Source organism: Diplotaxodon limnothrissa, linkage group LG15 (assembly GCF_057381915.1).
Source record: "Diplotaxodon limnothrissa isolate DT_005_m linkage group LG15, D_limnothrissa_male_GT1.1, whole genome shotgun sequence".
NCBI classification, from domain to species: Eukaryota; Metazoa; Chordata; class Actinopteri; order Cichliformes; family Cichlidae; genus Diplotaxodon; species Diplotaxodon limnothrissa.
Window position 1 is genome coordinate 26,561,646 of NC_140610.1, and position 22,277 is coordinate 26,583,922.

At 43.4% G+C, this 22,277-nt stretch overlaps 1 protein-coding gene across 3 annotated transcripts in view; it reads left to right on the plus strand.

The window, feature by feature from the left end:
• vta1 (vesicle (multivesicular body) trafficking 1) overlaps positions 1-22,277 on the plus strand; it is a 60,864-nt gene that overhangs the window by 32,806 nt on the left and 5,781 nt on the right. Inside the window, exons 5-7 of one of the 3 annotated variants that reach the window (XM_085372705.1) lie at positions 2,864-2,978; positions 14,801-15,052; positions 17,459-17,536. In XM_085372705.1, coding sequence (XP_085228831.1) covers positions 2,864-2,978; positions 14,801-15,052; positions 17,459-17,536 — 445 coding nt within the window. The remainder of the gene's footprint in view (positions 1-2,863; positions 2,979-14,800; positions 15,053-17,458; positions 17,537-22,277) is intronic. The other 2 variants (XM_085372706.1, XM_085372707.1) reach the window with 2 other exon arrangements.

The following is a 22,277-nucleotide window of genomic DNA, read 5'->3' on the forward strand; positions in this document are numbered from 1 at the left end:
CCCGGGATGGGGTTAACTGGGCCACGCCCTGGAGCCAGGCCCAGGGAGGATGCCCGAGGTCGAGCGCCTGAGGCCAGGCCCAAGTAGTCTATGGGGCCTGGCCAGGCACAGTCCGAAGAGGGAACATAGTTTTTTGTCTTTATGATATTGTTGAGTCTTTTTGCCTTCTACAAAAGTCCTGTTTAGGTGTTAAATGAATGCAAAGACAACAAATTGCCCCATGAGGGAGCATGTGCTTCCCTCTGCTATGAGTTATTGTTTAACCGAGAGTTTTACAATGTGTGACCTTTCTGTTGAAACTTTTATAGCGGTTACATTCCTGTCTTTCCCTTTGCGTGCTTTAATATCTCAAAAGTGTTTTTCCAGGGATTAAAATAACCGGAGCCTCATCCATCTGCGATGGTAATGCTAAGGCTAAACAAATACGCGTCAGCTCTCCGTGTTGTTTCTGAGCTGCTTCTGTGAATTTGGCACTTAACTGGAATAAGCAGGAAATTCTCACAGGTCTTATCAGCGTCACTCCTATTGTAATATTTCAAAGATCCTTCAGCCTTGATTCACTCTAATGTGCCCCCATTAACACTCTACTGCGTCTCCTCACACCTCCATTGTAGTACATCGTGATCATTCACTGCCTGACACCGAGGACCTGGGACACGCAGTTTATGAATTGTAATGTAAATTCTCTGTGGGCGACTCCAAGCAAAGGCAGATGCGCACTGATCATAAATTTTACATCACTCACACCTGAGTGCAAACCAGTGTATAATTGAGGTTTAGTGCCCAACTTAGTACCTGTTAACCCCACTGGTAGAACTTTGTTACTCTGACTCTATAGTCGTATAGGGGACTGAGCCACTGGATAAATACCTCTAACAGCCTTACAGTGTATGTATGTTTTCTTTTCTGGGTTGGATGGATGGAACTTTATTCAGTACCTGAACCTTGAACCTTGGGACTGAAGTATTTTTATTTTCTTTAACTTCAAATTCAAATAGCTTACACCTTTTTATACCCTTCAAAACTACTTACCTGCTTCTTTGTCTTCAGGCCTTCAGCAGTTATACCCTCCCATTTAAAATCCAGGTCCTAAAAGTTGGCTCAAATTAAACCAGTAATGCTTTTTTCGTTTCAGACTCAGTTTTGGTATCTTTTCTCTACTTATCATAGAATAAATTACACCTTCCTTTCTCTGGCCCTGCTTTAAAAGCTAACCTGATTCACATTAGGTCCATGTTCTAGAGTACTGATGGAAATCGGATAGCCAACAGAATGAGACCTGAATGTAACAAACCCACAGCAGACCCCAGTGCATGTTCATGCTTCCTGCCGGCGCCGCAACACTGCCGCCTGCTCCTGCTGTGTAGCCACCATCTCAGCCACCATTTGGGTCAGCTCCTTCCACATTTGGCCTAGTTGCAGGTCTGCTGTGTCCTCATCCTAGGTTTCGGCACCACTGTAACAAACCCACAGCAGACCCGGTGCATTTTCATGCTCTGCAGCATCTCTTTATTAATGGTTGCTTGTTCACACACACTGTTGGCTGCAGCTTTCTCTATCTCACTGCCAACCACACACACACTGACAACAACCACCATCCTGCAGGACCCAGTACCGTATTTAAGTCGGCGGGGCATGATTGCGGATGCCGTGCAGGTGCGTCCGCCTTCCCTGCATGGCACCGCAAGCCACTCCCTGCTACACTGAATAAATATTCCAGCACTTGGTGAGAGGAAGGATCTGTCAGTCTTTTCAGCTCCATTCACCTCACTCATGGACAAGACCTACAGACACTCATCCCTGACCCGGAGTTGGTACTCCATCTTTTCTAGCTGAGGAATCGTGGCTTTGACTGTGTTAATCCCACCTTTAAACCACCCCAGTGCAAGGTAGAGGTCAGCACCCGACAAAAAGAACCATGTCATCAGCAAAAGCAAAGATAAAATCCTGACTCTAACACCCTCCACTCCTCAACTGTGCCTGTCCACGTGTCCAAGTCTGTCCAAGAGTTAGGAACAGAATATTTGATAAAGCAGAGCCCTCACAAGAATGAGTCTTACTTTTTGTTGGCGGTGTAAACCCAGTCCTGTACAGCTGTACTGGGACCAGAAACTAATAAAGCTAAGCAAAGCTCACACTTCATGCAGTTATACAGTTTGCCTCACTCTCAGAGCACGCTGGCATGTGACAGGTGCAGCAAACAATTTCTGCCTTCTTCTCTTTGTTTGGGGACCGAACATAACACGTTTGTCAAGTGCCACTTGGATTAGGACTTCCAATATAGCAGTACTAGCTCTGCTTTTTATATGTCGAGTGCCCAGGTCACAGTCTGGCTGTCTCAGGTAGATCCGGTGACGTCCACAGTGTTCCAGTGACTTCCAGTCTGGAAAGTTCCTCATCCAGATCATGACTGCAGCTGCAAAACGTCTTTAACAAAGAGAGCCCCTATCCTGCATTGCTGGTGTATGACAATGAATTTAGGACCCATGGTAAACATGAGCAGAATAAATGGTTCCACTTGTTAAAATTAGATTGGTGAAACTGGGTGCTTTTGAACGGAGCACCCTGGGACCCACAAACATTTTTATTTTTCAGAAGACCTCATTAAAGGAGAATTGGAAACTAATGATTATGACATCATTAGGAACTAATGATTGACAACCTCAATCAATGAGAGTTCAGTTTGAACTTCCAAGTCCTTTACAGTGACTAAATTCATACCTTTCAGCAGCCTCGACCTTTGACCATATCGCATGTGTTACACTAACCGGCAGTTAGTTTTTGGGGTAAAAGCTGTGGAAAAATATATCTCCCTGTGTCAGTTATAACTTCCTTGATGTGTGTTTATTCTCGCCTTCACCAGAACATCCAGCACAGGAAGTATGCCCGCTGGAAGGCCACCTACATCCACAACTGTCTAAAGAATGGGGAGACGCCTCAGCCCGGGCCCATCGGCATGGGTGAGGACGAGGAAGCAGGTGGGACACACTGATATGGAACACACACACACCCCTCTTTCCCCGTTACCAAACAGTCCTCTCTTGTGTGAGTTCTCTTTAATGAATGCTGAGGCCAAATTCCTTTTGTGTGTGTGCGTGCGTGTGTGTGTGTGTGTGTGTGTGTGTATAAACCTTGGCTCTGCATTGTTTGCCTTATCAGGTCTGGGGCTGTAGCAGGAAAGTCATGCGGTGAAACTGGAGACGTTGTGAGATTAAAGGAGTGAGGAGAGTAGATTAGTCATGTGGTCTGTTCTTACATCCACAGTAAGTTTGTGCTTATGTGTGACGATGATTCAAATTAGCACAGTCTGGCTAAGAAAACTAAGAAAATGTGTGTGAAAATGCACCTGAGTGCGCGTGTGCTGCTAGGCTGTGCCGGATCTTTGTGTTCGTGTATACATGAGAATGAGCTGATATTTATTTTATTACTCTCGGTTTCCTCATATTGAACACAGATCCCTGACCTTTGTCACATTGTAACGTTCTGGCTGCTGATGCCAGGCTTGCACCATAAAACGTAACCTTTAATAGAAAGAAAGCATGGGGGAAAACGCCATGAGATCCTGGGGAGATTGACCGAATTAGTCCACCAACAAAATGACCACAGCAGCCTTTAAAGTTCACCCTGTTCTTAAAAGCAGAAATGTAGGGAAGGAAACAAACCCTTTTTCTAATGTTCGCCACTTTAGCTGCTGACATGGGATTTGCAATAGATTACGACCTCCGAATAATAGTTTTTGCTCAAGTGGCTTTTTAAGTGGTCCAATTTGCAGACCATCCTGCAACTTACAGCATTTGTCTTTTGGCAAGTGGTAATTCTCTGCCTCTCTGGGTTAAATCTAAACATCAGAATAGAAATGGTTTGAGCTGTTCCTTTTTTTCTTTCCCCTACTCATGTGAACGGACTTCCTCCATGTTTCAGGCAACATGCGCGCATTCGCTGGTACAAAAGTTCGTTTTTCCTTGTATTCCTGTACGTCGTACGTTAAATTAGACATGCTACGGCAGCATTGGTCACTCACAGATCCAGGATACATTTTATGGTAACAGTTTTTGGTGTTCTTGCCTCATGGTTTCTCTCACCTTCAGAAACTTGCTTGATTGTTGCAGACTTGCTCAGTTCTCTGTGAAAGACATTCTTAATTGTAATTAATTAATTAATTTTTATGTGATGTGAGGGGTATACTTTCTCTTTGAAAATGTGCTTGTGATCGATGAGTTCAGGTCCTTCAGAAGGAATCGGACAAGCGAAGTGCGATTGTGTGGCTCGGCGTCTTAACATCTCTTGGGAGCATTATGTGATTATGCTAATAATTCCTAAACTCTGGTGACTTTATCTACAAGTCGATTTTATACCACGCCATCTGGACTCATTTTCAGATTGCACTCAGACTGCGAGAAATTGCATCAAAAGGCCCAGGAGAAAACACGAGTGTGTTTTGACATGAGCACCTCCGGGCCTGCACACGTCTCCCGTCCCTGCAGGGGAAACTCGAAGCGTAGTTTTCATGTCAGTGGAGTGATGTTGACGAATTCCTCGCTACAAAAACGACCATCTGCTCGGCCACGCCCGCTCAGTCCACATACACGCGGGCGTGCTCGACCGTGACATCACCTCAAAGAGCACTTATCTGCACTCGCATGTAACACACACACAGCACATTTACTTTTTCTTGTATTTCCGACCATGTCTGCCACAGATTTTCACGCTTTCCTCCTCTCCCTGCGGCGTTGGGGTCTCTGTGTCAGTGATGACATCATGATAGCGATATCATCCACCCTGCACGTATGGATGGTGTATGTGTGTGTGTTCCAGTGTTACTGTATTTTTTTGTTTTGTTTTGGGGTTTTTTGTTCCATTAGGATTTTATCAAGATTCCAACACCATTACGGTGTGTGTGTGTGTGTGTGTGTGTGTGTGTGTGTGTGTGTGTGTGTGTGTGTGTGTGTGTGTGTGTGTGTGTCCGTTTTCTTTCTGTCCTTTCTCACAGACTCACAGACAGCCCAGATGTTTAGTTTAGTTCTGTGTGTGTGTGTTGGAAAGTGAGCACATCTGTCTCTCCATCAGAAAGCATAGGATCACTTTTGATTTATTACTATTGTTGATACTCCTGCAAATACAACATGATTTGTGGAGTTTGTTTCTCTGTTTCTCCTGCTGTGACGAACATGTCAGCCATTGCTGGCTCCAAAGAGTGAACTTCAGGGTGCTCGCTCTCTTCACCGTAATGGTTAAAACCTTTGTGACTGTCTGCAGCTTAAAGAATCTATTTTTTTTTCTGTGATTTGTTGGCAGTTGAATTAATCTTTGATGAGAGGTGGGCGGGGTCAGTGGCAGCTTTTGTGCACAAATAAAAAATACTTATGCACACGGTTAATAAAAAACTGATTTAGCTGCTACCTGTTTCTGTTGCTGTGGGGGATTCCCCCAAGAATAAACTATGTCTGTATCGCCACATGTTTCCTTTGCCTTCAGATCACACAGGGTGGTAAACTAAAACAAATGAAGTAGAAATCAAACGTTTGACTTTTAGGAACACTCGGACGTGGATTCTTTGGGTTCGGTGTGCCGAACCGAGTGAATGCCCGCTGTTAATGTCAGCTGTAGTGATTAACAAAGGCCCCATATATTGTCCAGGCGTCGTTTATTTACTGCACTGTTGTCGTGGTAACTTTGTGAGATATTATTTCCACATCTCAATAGTTCAGAAATTTTTCACCCAGGGCAAGGAACAGAGGGGAAACTTCCCATGTGATAAGGTTGTTAGAACAAAGGAACGTGTTTACATTTTTTTTTTTTTATTACGGACTTGACCTTTAAAGATCAGAGCCTTCAATTACAAGCCTCGTCTGGAACAGCTGGTTAAATTTCATGCGATGTTTTTCACAAATCCCTCCATATATTGTGTAATTTCCCAGGATTTCTCAAAAGGTTATGATCTCACAGCTGTTATTTACCTTAAAAGAATCACTTCTTGGAGCGAACCTACAAAATAAATCGATAAATGCTCCTCTGTTTTACTCACTGAACAAAAGAATCCATACGATCGTCAAACTCATTTATTAAAGCAGACTCGCCCGCCAGCACAGTCATGGTCTGTTTCACAGCAGTGTTACACAAATCCTGATCACATCGTGCTTCTTAGCCCTTTACCGCGGTCTCTGAGGCGCTAGCAGGAGATGATCCTGGACCTTATTTTATCATTACATGGAGACTCCACCTGTGAGTCTGTGATGTTAGAATTGTGTGTCCCCGTGCTGCTGGACATGCATGACAGCAGGCACCGGACTCTCCACTGATCCACTGTAAGTAGCTTAATTGATCTCTAGAGAGTAGTTGGACACACACACAGCAGAACACCAGTATACAAGCGGTCATTACAGGCAGATCAAGAGGAAAGGAAGGGATGGAGGGAATGAAAGGGTGGAGGTTTTGGGGGGTGGGTGTGGGGCACAGGGAGAAAACGTCCCGTGCCGAGTTGTTAAAAATATAAAGCATGTTTTCTGTCACCTGAAAATATGCTTTATATGGTGAAAGTTATTGAAACATGACTTTCATAAACATTAAAGTCAAATCGAGCAACACAGAAGGTCGGTGTGTGTAAGGGGGGTCCTTAGTGACAGTTGGATAAACAGATTTTAAATTAAGGCCCTGTGAAGCCCACAAATCCATTCTGACAGACCGGCTGGTGTATAATACTAAGGCTACGTTCACACTGCAGGTCTTAATGCTCAATTCCGATTTTTTGATCAAATCCGATTTTTTTTGTCTGCTCGTTCACACTACAGATAAAATGCGACAGCAAACGCGCTCTAGTGTGAACCCACAAAGCGGCCCGCATGCGCAAAAGAAGACGTCACACACAACGCGCTCTGTTTAGACCCAGAGCAAACAGTATTGTTTGACTGATGGCCCTTAATATAGAGACTTCGGACTTTATGTTTCCTAATTTTTGCTTTAAGTTATTTTGTTATTTACATAATAATGTAAATAACCTCATAATTATCCTTATTGCTGTTTTAGAGAGGAGCGGTGCTTCAAAGGATAGTTGCAGATTTCTGTCAGAATCTGCAGATTATACAGTACAAATAAAATGTTCACGTTTCTCCAACGTTGTCTTCCCAACAGTTTCACTGACATCTACACCGGATGGCCAGGAAGCATTCACGATGTCTTATCGGGCGCTTCTCCAGAGCTGATAATTGGCGTCTGTCTTGTGTCAGTGACGTAAAAGACGGATTTAATGCGACATGACCATTCAAACAGCAGTCGCTTTCTAAAACATCGGATATGTATCGGATTCAGTACCACATACGAAAGTGACCCAGATCGGATTTGAAAATATCGGATTTGCGCCGTTCCCACTGTCATACCATGATCGGATATGGGTCACATAGGGTCAAAAAAATCGGATTTGATGCGCTTTCGCCTGCAGTGTGAACGTAGCCTTAGTGACACAGTTATTAAAGAGCTTTATAGGTTAGAGGCCATTATCCCTCCTATGAAGGATTCAAGTCAACAGTGGTTCTTTGATGCGTTGCGAGGGTTGGTGAAGTAAATTTAGAGACGGTTAAATCAAAGTGGAGCTGTTGTGCTTTCCCTAAGTTTCCATCTCCAAACACTGTTTCAGGCTCTCAGACCCTAATATGGTCTTCTCAGACAACGTCAGCTACAACCTCCTGCTGTGATCAACAGGCAGCAAATCAGAAGAACCTTGGATGAAAGGGGGAGGGGCCAAAACAGCTTCTGGGTTAACTAATGCTCATCAGAAAATAAATGAGGATTATTTCAATCTGTGAATCGTGTCTAAATAATGTGATCCTCACCTCTTTAACCTTCACAGAAAAGACATTGTCTGTTCTTTGGATCTTTTCTGGAAGTCTAATGCTTGAGAACTTCTTGTGTGTTATTTTTATGTATGTATTATATGGCAAAAGTGAGAGAATGAATAAAACAAGGGAACAACAGGCAAACCCGGGACCTTGGTCCATGCTCCAATCAGCTAAAAGCAAACAACAGTCAGAATAAATGAGAACTGATATCCCACTGATAAAGTCACAAAAGCCATGAAAGGAGCTGGGATGGATGTGGGTTGCTAAGCAGCTTGCAGATGAACAACAGCTGTGGGCAGGCAGAAGCAGCTGAATGGCTCACTGTCGATAAGATTTTCATAGAAAGCGGGTGATAATGAAACTGGTGCTGTTTTGATGATTTTTAAAGGCATGAAAACTATGAAGTGTAATTTCTCTCAACAACTGGTCAGGAGTTTTAAGCAGGACTACAGCAGCTCGTGGCCTTGGCTGGTGTCCACGGTGGAAATGAGTTTGGGGATGTACAGGTCCTTAGAAAGGGGAAAACATATTTCATCCAGTGCAACAGAAAAAGGCAATAAATAAATAAAATGAATGAAAAGAATATCATAAGGGACAAAAGCAGAGAAGGGCTCAAAGTAGTGCCTAAGAGCAGCGACCGGCCTCCCGACGCCAGCTGGAGGGCTGAGGGTCTGTCTGAAGCTATGCCGAGCTCAGAAACTGCTTTTTAACAAGTGCCCTTTGGCAAGACACTAAGCCAATCTTTATACCACAGAGCTGCAAAGCGTCCGGCAGCAGGACAGCCGCTGTGGCATTCACTCACCCACTGCTGTAAACAAGGAAGCAGAGCAGGAAGAACACTGGCCACAATCTCCATTTACTCCCACAGCTCACTCACCAGTTTTGTACCAGCCTGATTAGATCGATAAAAGGGGATGGTGATAATATTGATGATGATGATGATGTGACTTGGTTCAGAGTGTGATTTGGGCAGCAGTAAGAGTTAATAGCGCTCATAGTTTGGCTGCTGTGAGCTCCCTGTCTGCTCTTCGGTTTCAGTTACAGAACACTTTGAATGAGCTACAGGTGTCATGGCTGCCAGGTGTTTATCATTCAGTGGTTTAGGGAGAGCAGAGAAAGGAAGACGGGAGTAAACAGGGGAACTTTGAGTGAAACTTCTGTTGATATAGACAAAAACTCATAACCACATAATGAGCTGCTGCCCAGTGTTAACACGCCTGATACTGTGTTTGTAAATGGAGTCGATACTTTCTCTATGATTGCACATAAATCTGTAATGTCTCCATTCTGACCTTCAGAAAATCTCCTGCTGGCAAAAAAGCTGATGCTGTACTTCACTCTATGTTTCATTCATGGCACACAGCTCCACTGAAACCTTACAGTAGTGTGGGGAAAAGTGCCTTTCAGGATCCACTGCCATTCACAGCGAGATGATTATCACTAATTAAGCAGTTATAAAAAGGAGAAAAAGCAGTTCCACCTTAATTAATATGATCTGATGTGACTTTGCAAACTGACACTCTGAGAGCACAGAAAACTTTGAGTCTCGGATTTCATGTTTGACCTTTTCATTGATGTCCAGGGTGAAAATAATAATGTGTACTTTTCAGTTGACCCACAAAATCATATTCTTTGAAACTCACAAAGTGACATGAAAGAATATCAAACATGAATATTACTTAACTGATGCAATGTAAAATCTATTTGAAGAAAGAGTTATTTGTTATCCCAGTACTGCAGCGAGGGGTGAACAGTAATTAATCTGATAGATGCTATTAGTGCTGTTTAAGCAGTTTTACAAACATCAAACGGCAAAATAAACAAATAACAAACTAAAAAAAGAACTAAGAGTCAGTCTGACAGACTTTTCGAGCTGAAACCCAAAATCATTCCCTGAATAATCATAGCGTGTGTGTGTGTGCGTGTGTGTGTTCTTTAGGTGAGGTGTGGGGCAAACTGTGGTCGAGTTGATGCAGCTGTGGATTCAATTTAATGATTTCCTTAAGGAGGCTCCTGCTTTTGTGTATTCGTGCATGATTTTAAAGGCGTACCAAAACTGCTGCATTTACAGACTCATCAGTCTATAAGAAAATAAAGGAGGGGGGGAAGTGCTGTAATTGCCTTGAAAGGAAACTTTCCTCCAGAGGTCACACTCCCGCTGTCTATGCTGTTGCATAAGGCTCCTATAGATTTCAGTCCTATAATGTCTCCTCTGTAAGTCCAGCATAGCCCTGGTAGCATGCTATTGCTGCTTGAGCGCTGACTGGACCTTTAATGCTGGGGAAATAAAATTTAAAGTACATGAACATTAACAGAGTGTTGAGCTGTTTGGAGCGCAGGCATAGGTGCACACACAGTTGTACACGTACAGGTGTACCAACAAAAAACAAATAAGAGATAAAAAACTTACAGACTGTAATATAGTTTATTCATATAGTTTTCAGTCTGATGCACAGATCGTAACAAATATTTGAGCATTGAGAAAGTGTGTGTGTGCGTGCATGCCACAATGAAGGGGTGTGGACGTTCACGGTTTAACAACTTAATGAAAGATGGAGCGGTCCAGCTAAAGTGTCAGATCTCTGCTTCATGCCCGTCTGCCTTTTTGTCTCTGATGCAGTAATGACACAGGCTGGGCTCTAACGTGGTGTCGAATCCAGCCTGTGTCTGCACATCCAGCCCAGTAGCTTAATCTCTGCAAACATCTCTGGCTGTCAAGAAGTGTTTTCTTTGTGTTAGGTGTGGTTGCTGAGTCTGCGGGCTTGCAGTCAGGACGTGAAATCACTGCAGTCTCATGTGTTTCACAAGGCTCTGTCCTTGTTTCAGGATTATTATTACTCTCTGTCGCTGCATGTTCAACTCTGACACCTTTGTTCATGACGTTACCTCCCAGAGTTCCACTCTGAACGTGAGTGTACAGGTGTGACAAACCTCAGTGTACCTGTTGCCACTGAGTGAGGGCTCGAAGGTCGAAGGCCACAATGAAAACAGCATTTACCGAAAAAAAAATAAATGGTGAAGTCACTTAAACTGTCAGTAACTCAATAAAGGAAATGTTCTGCTAACACAGAAACCATCAGCAGATGATCGGGTACAAATGTAACCTCTTCTTCACTAAGCACGCGTCACAGGTCAGGGGCCGGGCGCAGACATCAGAGTCTGTTTTACAAAAGTTACCAAACATGGTAAAAAAAAAAAGCTCAACTCGCTGTTTTTGTGTGACTGATAAGCATTAAGAGGGTTATCATCATTCATAAAAGCCAAGCCTGTTGTTTTGGTGAAGAGGATCTCGGTCCCAGCTATGTCAGTCTTACTAAATTTTAGGATGTTTTTGTAGTAATAAATATTCCATGTTCATGTAGAGCTTCAGTGTATGAAGAAGCAGTAATGTTGTTAACAGTCTGCTGTGTGAGAACAGTGTGTTTAAATATAAATGTGGGTGCTGGGACATTCAGACACATAGTGCCTTGTGTTTGTATCATTTTCCATTTTCTGCAGAACTTCCATTATTGTACTTCTGCTCTTTCATCATCAGATTTGATGGTGTATGATGGTGCATGATGATGTATGTGTTACCTTCAGTTTTCACATATATCTGTTGTGTTAACTCCTTCAGTGCTATGTTACTTAGATCCAGTGATGTGTAATAATTTGTGTCTGTTGTTGTTGTTGTTTTTAACTCTCTTGAAAAATGAAGGGGATTTTTACTTTTGAGCTTTAGGGTGATGCGTAAACACTGTAAACCAGTGGTTCCCAAACTTTTTTTGCTGGGCCCCCCTTTGTTTTACATGATGGCGTGTAGAGCAGGGCGATATGGCCAAAAATATTTATCACGATATATATTTGAAAATTTGCGATAACGATATAACCGACGATATAATTGATGCGAGACAAAATACAACTCCACAACATTACTAGCGCAAAAAGACAACCTTCCATTTATTTTCACTTAAACAAGAAGCTGGTTTTTATGTACATTAAAGCTTTATAAAAATGTAACAGTGCAAATGCAAATTCCTTGCTGAAAGTTTAACCAAAAGGCATTTCCAGTAGAAATGGGCTGACATATCCTGAGCATAACCATGTATAATATCCACTGAAGTTAAAAAGAGGTGCTTTGCAACATTAAACTGCAGTGTGCAGTACGCATTTTTCGGACCATAAGGTGCACGGGATTATAAGGCACATTAAGCGAAACAAAGCAGTCAGATAAATCAAACTTTATTAAACTCATTTTTCTTGCTTCCTCCACTTCTGTACCATTGATTCATTAATGTTGAATTCTCTGGCAGCTGCTCTATTCCAATGTTGTTGCAGTATATTAATGACTAACCTCGTATTGTGGATGGATTATCTCAGTTGTTCTCCTGACTGAAGTTTGGTCCGTTTACAGCATCCTGCCATGCGATTGCATTTGTTTCTAACCATGAAGAACCTTCACGTTAACTTTTATAAGTGGAAAAGTGTTAGTGTTCGTCCTCCAGCTTCACTGTTTATGTTATGCTAACATAGCTGTGTCGCTAGCGATCACGTAGCACATCATTATATACCAGCTAGCCCAACTTCAGTAACCCTACAAACGTCACTGCTGTTTAGTTTCCTGTCTTCATTTATGTTGGAAGTGATAGCAGAGCTGTACGTTTGATTTTTTTTCAGAAATCTCTCAGTCAGAACATGCAATATCATGCTTAGGTAACTAGCGAAACTAGCGAGCTAACTTCCGCTAGCTTCCTGCTAACTTCTAACTCCGTTAAATGTAATAACTTTTGTTTTCATGGATGCCTGGAAGTTAAACTTTATAGTTACACCTGGTAAAGCAGCAATGCTGATCGTTTTATTAAAGATGAAAGAATTTAGACAGTTTTTAACTCTTAAGTGATGCTGCAGTGTTGTTTGACCTGAAGTATAAGGAGTTTAGGACCCAGATTACTCCCAGATTTAAGAGCATCTTAGTCCGACAAATACGACAATAACAACGGCCGCTTGCATGTTCTGCAAAAAAATGTGCTTTGTTGTGTATCTGACGGACAAACACCAAACCAGTTCCACATCACGGAAGTTGCACCATTTTTACAAACCAATTCTGGTTCATCTGTTTCACTCAACAATCGGCCATGTGCGTATGAAAACAAAGGCACTGCGCATGCGCGTTTTACTCCCATTCTATCGCGATATTTCATTTTCCTATCGTTGCCTAACATTATACCGGTATTACCGTGAACGGTATAATATGGCCCAGCCCTAATGGCGTGTGCCTTTTTTCACGTCAGGCTGTGCGCCACGTTATTGTTTACATGAGATGAATTGCAGAATAGCAGATAGAGACGAAATACTGTTACTGTTAATCTGACTGTCTTCAGGTTTTACACGCAGTTACTGTCCCTCCATTTACAAAGGCAGAGGCCTCACGGTGTGATTATTTTACGTGTAGTTTTCCCCCTGTATAATAATATTCAACATTGCTATCAACAAATTTTTTTTTTTAAAAATGCCTTTCTGTGCAAAATGGGTTTAAAAACATAAACAGCTGTGGGATACTGTTTGTCCGTGATTTGAACCGAGGGAACAAATCGTGGCAGGATCAGCCTGATATTATTTGTATCCCGCTGTAACTTTACTGTATAAAGAGCTAACATCTCCAAAATGTCAGGAGTAGTTAGTCATTACAACAAGTGTTTGTGAACTAAAAATCAAGAATGTGGGATACTGTTTGTCCGTGATTTGAAGAGCCCAGCGCTGCTCCTGACGTAGGGAAGACCAATTCTACAGCGGAGACCTACCTTGGCACTTGTGTAGGTGAAACCAAAGGAAAGATATGCTTCACCATATTTTCTAGTCTTTGGCTTAGAATGAAGTTGGTTTGGAAACATATTCAGCCATGCTTCATCTCCTGCTTTGTGTTTCTGTGGGCGCCCCGTGCTAGCAGTGTCCAAGCATTTTGGTTTTTTTTTCTTTTCATACCGCGCCCCCCTGCCATGGCCCTGCGCCCCCCCTAGGGGGTGGGCCCCACACTTTGGGAAGGTCTGCTGTAAACTGTGTTTCCATATTGAATAAATGATGCTTAACGGGTCGATAACAGAAAATAAACTGGTGTAATGTAATCAGAGGAGTCAGTGGCTGGTGTAACGTCCCCAGTCCTGTGATGTGTTTAAAAGTGCAACAGAATACCAACAAACAAGGGCGATCAGTCACCTGCAGTCCTGCAGTCGCTCCATCAAATGCTCACACATGCCCCGCTGCACACTCCATCTGAAACCAATTTCTGATGTAATATCTGTAGGATTTACACACCTCCTTTCTGTTCACTTTAATGAGATTCTCATGAATTCTAATCATTTTCCCCAAACTCATTTTTGGATTCCACCTGATGTGCTTTTGATGAAGAACCCTTTTTCACTGTGTGATTGAAACCAAGTGAGGCCAAAAGCTTTAAGCTTCTCTGTTCACCTCCTGCATCCTGATGTGTGGTAAAAAATGTCCTTTTTCACTTTTAGACACAGAAACTTGAACCGAGTCTGAGGGTAAGCAGCATGATGAGCACCAAAGGCACTGGTTGTAAATGATCCAGGCTGATGTGAGCTACAAAGACTTTTCTTATTTCACGATCCGTCACTTACACTTCTATCCCTGTGTTTCCATTTTACCCTGTGTGGACAGATATGTAGTTATTAGAGATTAGGGCGCAGTGACGGGATGGAAAGTGGTGAAATCAGGTGGATCTGATCCCGGCCACACTGCTCTCACGTTTCTTCGGCTGAGAAACCGCGTGCCAGTGAAAACAGAAATTCCTTCATGATCCACTGAAACTCTGAGATATGGAAGTGATACACAAGTGTGAAAGCAAAATGAGTTTCCATAAACAATGTTCCAGTAGTTTTTATTGGAGCTGCTGTCCATTGAAGAAATCTTCCTGTTTCACAGTTAATGACCCCCCCCCCCCCCCCTCTCTCTCTCTCTCCCTCTGGTAGACGAGTTTGGTGCTGAAGGCTTCTCCGGCCTGGGCCTCTCCCACGGGGGTTCTTTTAGAGGCGGTCCTCCTTCACAGGCCTCCGAAGACCAGGACCACAGTTCGGTTCCAGGCCCCGCCCCTGGCATAGGTTTTGCTTCCGGTCCAGGATCAGCCCCATCGGGTCCTCCGACCACAAACTACAACAACATCCACATCCCACCAGGAGCCCACGCTCCGGCCAACACGCCGGCCGAGCTGCCGCCGCCTACAGGTACGACAGAGGTTGGCTGTGTGTACAAACAGCGTGGCCACATGTCAACACGCTGGTCACTCGGTTTAGTCTATAGCAAGCTGAGTGTACGTGCTGAGCTCTCCATGTTTGACACATGTGTCCTTGTCGAGCAAAACATTTCACTTCCCATTGTCCATCAGCCTCAGCTCCACGCAGACAGTTCTGCTGTCTTTCGAAAATCTCACAGTGGTTTTATGTCATTGTCACACGGCAGCATTTAGCTCAGAGGACCAATCAGATCTGTCCGTGTTTGGAAATCTGTGTGCAAACACATGAAAACAGCTTTCAGCTCTGTTTCGAGACTAGGTCACCACCGTAGTGAGCCAAACTCCGAGCGTCGATCGCACCTCGTATCAGCCTGCCGCCGTGCCTGCCACACCTCTCTGAGGTCACTACGTTACGATGCAAACAGTTTAAAACGCCAGTATTAAATCCTGCTTCCTCTGAGCACACTGGGCCCGCCGTGCCTCTGAACATCGAGGTTTAACATGAAATAATAGCAGCAATTTAAAATTCTGTAGCTTTAAAACAGAGTAAATAATATTGTGCTGTACAATATTTCTAAGAAAGAGTCATTTACAGCAGCTGACTTTCAGAGTCTGAGAGACTGTAATTTGTCGAATATGGGACTTGTGTTGTGCAGCACATGGAGCACTTTATTTAAAGAGACTGTCGCTGCAGCAGACACACACACACACACACACACACACACACACACACACACACACACACACACACACACACACACACACAGTGCTGTTTAGATGTTAGTGGTCTAGCTTCATCACATGCTCAGTGAGGGTCCAGGTCTGTCCAATCACTGAAACGTGGATGATTAATTATAGACAAAAAACGTTGTGTTATATAAATGAATTACGATAATGATGCCATGATCACCTGACTGCTGTTTCCAGCGTGCTGTTGTTCTGCCATCATTAAAGGTCTAAACTAGAAGAGCTGCCTCTCTTGTCACCCGCCCTGTAATCCTGCTAATTTCCCCTGATAACACCGAGTATGTGACGGCCTCGCAATTTACCGGCGACGCTTTCAGTGACACTCCTCCCCGAGAGACGCATGTACACATGTTTGCTGGCGCAGATGTTTGCAGATGTTCTCTGGAGGATATAAAGAAGATAAAACTTCTCCAAAGTGAGATGTAATTGTTCCCTTATGGAAACAGCGTAAAGGCAAAATGTTGTATAAGAGCACTTGTCTAGGCACTGTTGCCACCTCATAGATCTGCGTGGAGGATTGGGTGTTTAGTTTTTTGCTTCCTGCGCAGAGTGATGGGGCACAATAGAAAAATAAACATTCACGCAGAAACCTCGAGTAATTCAAGGTGATTATAGATTACACAAGCTTCTGCAGAAAGAGCTGCACACACCGTCCAAACACACTTTCCCCAAACACAAACACACACACACAATCGGTCCACCGTCACCGCTGCACAAAGAGGAGCGGCAGAGGTGGACCTGCTCCTGCTGACAGACAAGGAGAGACTGAACCCTGCTGATAACAAAGCTTTTGCTCAGACCCATGTGATAGGCTGTAGCCCGGGTGTGTGGGAAAGAGTTTGGGGCTCTCCTCACATGCTTGGCTGAGTGGAAAGTTTAGTTCTGTCTCACTGATGATGAACGCTCAGGGGGACTTTTCAGAGGACAGCTCTGAAATCTGACAGGTTTACAGAGCAGCTTCGTTCCAAGGTAACCACCTGATCGCAGTGACGCAGCGTGTTGTTGGTGACGTTTCGTTCATTTCCACTAGGAGAGCATCCAAAGTGAAGCATCTGTTGGCAGCTTGGTCATTTTCAGACGCTTGATTGTGTTGTTTCTTGTCTGGATTTCTGCTAGCTGTCACTAAATATTCATATCTGTGCAGTCAGAGCTGAGATTGAGGCTTCAGAGATGTACAGACTGAAAAATAGGACGGCATCCAATAATCTAATGGGGGTATGTTGGGGCTGAAATACTGTGGCCTGCTGGGTAAAGGTCAGGAAGATGATGGATGTTGACCTGTCCATCTCTGGCACTCTAACGCAGGTGTTAGATATATCCATCCATTCGCTTCCGCTTATCCTTTTCAGGGTCGCGGGGGGCGCTGGAGCCTATCCCAGCTGTCATAGGGCGAAAGGCGGGGTACACCCTGGACAGGTCGCCAGTCTGTCGCAGGGCTAACACATAGGGACAGACAACCATTCACACTCACATTCACTCGCACATTCACACCTAGTGGCAATTTGGATTATCCAATTAACCTATCCCCCCACCGTGCTGCTGATTATTGATAACTGGCATAGTTATTAGAAATATAGTTTTGGCCATTCGTTACTGAGTATTTCCTTGAATATTTACCACAATCATAATTTGAAGTGTTTTTGTTGACCAGCAGAAGCTGTTAAACCTGTGCCTATGCCCCGATCAGTGCCCACTGTTGACCCCACACTGCTCAGCGCCCAGCAGCAGGGTAAGAAAACACACACTTACAGATGACTGCAGACACGATACACAACTGCTTTTCCTTCCAACTCCCTATAAACACAAAGCTCAGACTGCAGGCGGTTCACCTGAGTCAGAGGCTCTCTGGTGTCTGCAGGTAATCCTGCTTTCACATTGAACTGGTTTAAAAACTGCTTCGTAAAAGACGTCTCACTGGTTTAAGGCCAACAACCATTCCTGCTGCTCTCTACGCTCATCTGGATACCGAATGTTCCTATAGTGAAAATGCAAAAATGTGAAGTTGGAATAAATTCCTGAGACTGTTTCCAAACTTTGACTGCCTCTAAATCCAGTTTGAGACCCCGGTGGCCTCCGTTTAGCGCTCTCTACCAGACATATTGTATTAATATAAGGATGAAAAAAAGTTTCTGCATATGGTCTCTGTCTGTCGCTCCACCGCACTCCACTGGAATCATATTTCTGTGCACAGCTGACAAATTAAATAAAAAAAATCAAAGGTAAAGTGTGTTAGTGTGAGCTGAACTCTTCTGGATGAGCACCGTTCACCTGTAACTTTCCTTCATTTGCTGTTTCGATGATGTTGGAGAGTAAGGCCTGACACATCATTCAAAAATGTCCCAAAGAATTTATTCAGAATAGTAAAAGCTTTGTTTTCCTCCTCTGTTCTGTGCACACATACAAAGTATAATTTATACTATTATAGTTATTTAATTTAATACATAGAAATTTAGAACTTCATGTGTTTCATTTTCCTTTGTCCTCGCCGCTGCAAACAGACAGGACGTTTTTGCTGCTGAGTCTTAAACTGAATCTGTTGGATTTTTCTTTGCCTATTAAACTTTTTATAAACACATGTGTAAAACTTGTTGATGGAAAGACGCCTCGAGTATAAACCAAGGAAGATGCGAACATGGCGAGCCAGAGAGTGAGTGGGAAGCTAATGGTATGTGGTTAATGAGTAGCACAAGAGGACTCGCATTAAGGAGCTTAATGGACTTTAATGATAGGAACTGATTTCAGACGCCGTCGACATGAATATGTTACACAGAGCGAATTATAAAGAGCAACATCTAACAAGATTCCCAGAGATTCACTCACAGCCTTGGAGTGTAATGAGTCGGAGCGTTTCATTAACCCCGCCGAGTACTTTGGTGATGAATCAGGACTTTGATGGCAGAGCCATTCATATTTATTTCTCAATTAAAAAGAGGACAGCAGCTAATCTGCCACACTGAGCCTGATGAAATGATGGAAGGATCGTTTTCCAGTTTCCATTACCAGGCTGAGAAACGGCGCTTTCCTCTTTCTCCTCCTGAGCACCAGGAGACATAAGATAACCAGTGAAAGTGGCACTCGAGGAGATGGTGGCCTCTGTCTGATTGGACCTCGCGCCGTTCGTCCGTCTGTCTGCCATCTAACACATCATTACGACCTCAGCACCGCCGCTTCGCCGCTGTCTAGACTGTCATTAGCTGCTGGCGGTCAGCCGCAGAATGAGAGGGAGAGGGGGAGCGTGGTTGGAGGGCAGGATGAGCATCATTCCCGTAATTCACACTTTGCTGCTGTTTTTAAACGCGTGGTTTCAAATTGTTTTAGAGAAGCTGCTCAGCGGCTGGCAGAGCACAAGCAGGTTGAGCTGAGCAGCTTCAGTGTTTCCATTCACCTGCTATTATGGCACAAACAGAAGAACCACAAAGTTAAAAAAAAACTGCTTCACAAAGGCTCTCAGTAAAGAAAAACCTGTGACAACAACTGAGAACAGCCGAAAAATAGGCTTTACATACGACAATGGCTCACGTGGGACGTGTTTAATGTTTGTATCTAATGTATTTATGCATTCAGAAGGGACACAGCGGCCTTCTGCTTTACTCTGTTCATGATAGTTACAGTGCAAACACAGCGTGATTATAGAAAAGTGTTTAATATATGCTTGTGTAATGTGTAACACATCACTGTGTTTATGAGCTGCAGATTAACCAGCTTTATTGTGACATCAATACATAAAGAAATTTAATTGAGACCATGAAGACCACTGACTCAACATAAACGATGGGCATAGCTACCAGCAAGGATAAATGAAGCAGGTGCACAGGCTTAAACCTGCCCACCTTTATACAGTCAGTGATTACGTGTCATTCATGCAGCAAGCAAAAAGTAAAATGTTTGCAGAGGAATTGTACGCTGCTGCAGTGTGCACAGTGCAGCCATAGAGCATATTATACCATATAACCTTAAAGACTGAGCAGGTTGCTTAGTCAGCCAGTCATGCATAAACTAGCATCACGCAGTTCCTCAGATAAAAATATTCAGTCGGCCGGCTCAGCAGCAACTTTATGACAAATCACTGAATCATTCAAACTTCAGTTTTCTGTCAAGGTGAGTTCAGATGTTCTGAATAAACCGTGTGACTCGGGCAGTTAAACTTTTGTCCAATCGCTGTTATAATTAAAATGAAAAAGCCTTTTTGATGCAGCGCATTAAGCCTCAGTCCAGGCAGATAATGAAGAAAAATGGAGCTCGTAGCGCTCCGTTAAAACTCGTCAAAGACTCTGAAATGAAGATGCGGTGAAGAAGCAGGTGTTTCTTTCCGGCAGCCCTGAGCGTCTCCCCTGCAGCCGGCTCAAACTTTTTAATTCATTACGTGTGATGTAACAGAGTACCATTAATCTTTAACCCTTAAACAAACTGTCACTCATTTATTTGACCACTGGCATGATTTTGTACGAGAGTTTTACTGCAGCGTTGAAATGCCATTAAGATATCAGAGCTGTATAGTTATCAGCTAGATTTTTTTATGTTCCACTGACTTACTCTGGGCCTCTGTAAATGCACCAGCGTTAGATTTTACAGCACGCAGTCGTTCCCGATGAGCACAGGGACTAATACATCCATATACATCCCCATTCATGCCAGTTTCCATAGCAGTAATCTCCCGTGTGTGATTTATGGCTCCTGGTTGGTGTCTGTTTGCGTGGCTCTTTGGCTGGGCAGGGCGATTGTGAGAATTTACCATTGTGCACAGGTAGCAGCATGAGAAGCACAAAGAATATCTGCACTGGTTTTCAGTTTTCATTGATTTAACCCTCTGGACGAGACTCTGGGAGAGCAGAGTGCTGCAAATGTAAATAAATAATATGAATTCACAACACCCCAAAGATGTGTCACTGTAACAGAAAACAAAACCAGTGAAGGAACAAAGAAACATAATAAGATCTAGAAACGGCGTCAGTCAGTAACAGGAACGTTTCAGCTGGGGTCCTTCCTGGCTCACCTTCTGAAAACTAATTGATTTCTCATTATGAAAGCTGTCAGCTCGTTTCATTTACTCTTTTTATTTCAAGCAATCCTGCAGTTAATGACTCCTGAGATCATTTCTTATTTCGACCACCTCTCCAAACACCCCTCTTCAAATGTCTCCCTCCACGTTAAGCGCTGTGGTCTCTGGTTTTTCCACGTTTCCCCCTCCTCTGCCTCTCAGGCTCTTCTAGTTGTGGAGTATATGCAGTCAGCATATTTTCCCAGTCTTTTCCCAGCTCAGAGAAATCAGCCAGGGGATTAGAAGCTTATGGTGAAACATTATTCAATCATTTCTTTCCCGTTCTTCTCCAGGACACTTTTAAGAGCAGAGGAGCGTGTTTTACGAGAGCCGCAGAGCCAAGAGAGATATTATCTGTTGATCTGTTCTTTCAGCCTGCCCTGCTTGTCAGAGACTCTCAGAGGTCCTTTATGGAGGCGCCCACCATGTTAATGTTAAAGTAGAAAACTAATTTGGTGTTATTATTGTTTCATATGCTACACATTAACTGTGCAGAAGAAGCATTAGCTGGATGGATCTGTAGATTTATTCCCTCTGTTTAATGGAAGAAAAGTCTTGCTGCGGTCTGTATGCCCAAAAATACACAAGTGACCTCAGCGTTTAACTTTCTCATGTTTAAGGAAACTCTATCTACACGCAGGCATTTTAGGAGGCCACCTTCAGGACAACTGCTGAGGACAGTTTCCATCTTAGTTTTCATCTTTTATGTGACAGGAAGAGGGTGGATGCATTTAATGCAGTTCAGTTCAGTTTTATTTAGATAGGTGCTTGATATTGTAAGGTGAAGACCCTACAATACAATCACATGACCCATACGAGCCAAGTGCTGTGGCAACAGTGGGAAGGAAAAGCTGCAGAGATTTGCATTGTGGGTAGTGGATATTCAAGACTTTGTGTTCAGACAGGCGCTCAATGCAGATGATGTGCATCATTTTCCACTTGTGAAGAAACTTGAAGGGAGTGAACTACAGACAGAAACCGTTTTTATTAAGAGTGGAATTGAGTGGAATCTCCAAGTGAAATCTGCTCATTCACCATGTTTTATGGTTTGTTAAATTGATTTTTTTTTCTTTGTCCATAAGAGACAGTTATCGCCCTTAGACTGTGCAGATGGTTGGATGTTTTATCACTGCTTTTCTGTGAGACTGTTTTATGAGTACAAAGTAGATCCAGTGACAGCTGCTCACTGTCACGTCTGAGGATTGTTCAGAGAAACCTGGTTTCTGGAAACACCCTGTAAATGGAGGTTCACTATGTCCGAACTGTCTAACAGAAATATGTAGCGCATCTTAGATCATCTTTGGATTTGTTACCATGGTATGGTAATGACTTGAGCCTCGTGCCCAACTCGGCAAGTATGGACACGTTCGTGTACATTTGTGGACTGTGATTTATCATTGTGATGTCAACAGTGTCGGTCAGTCACCTGTAG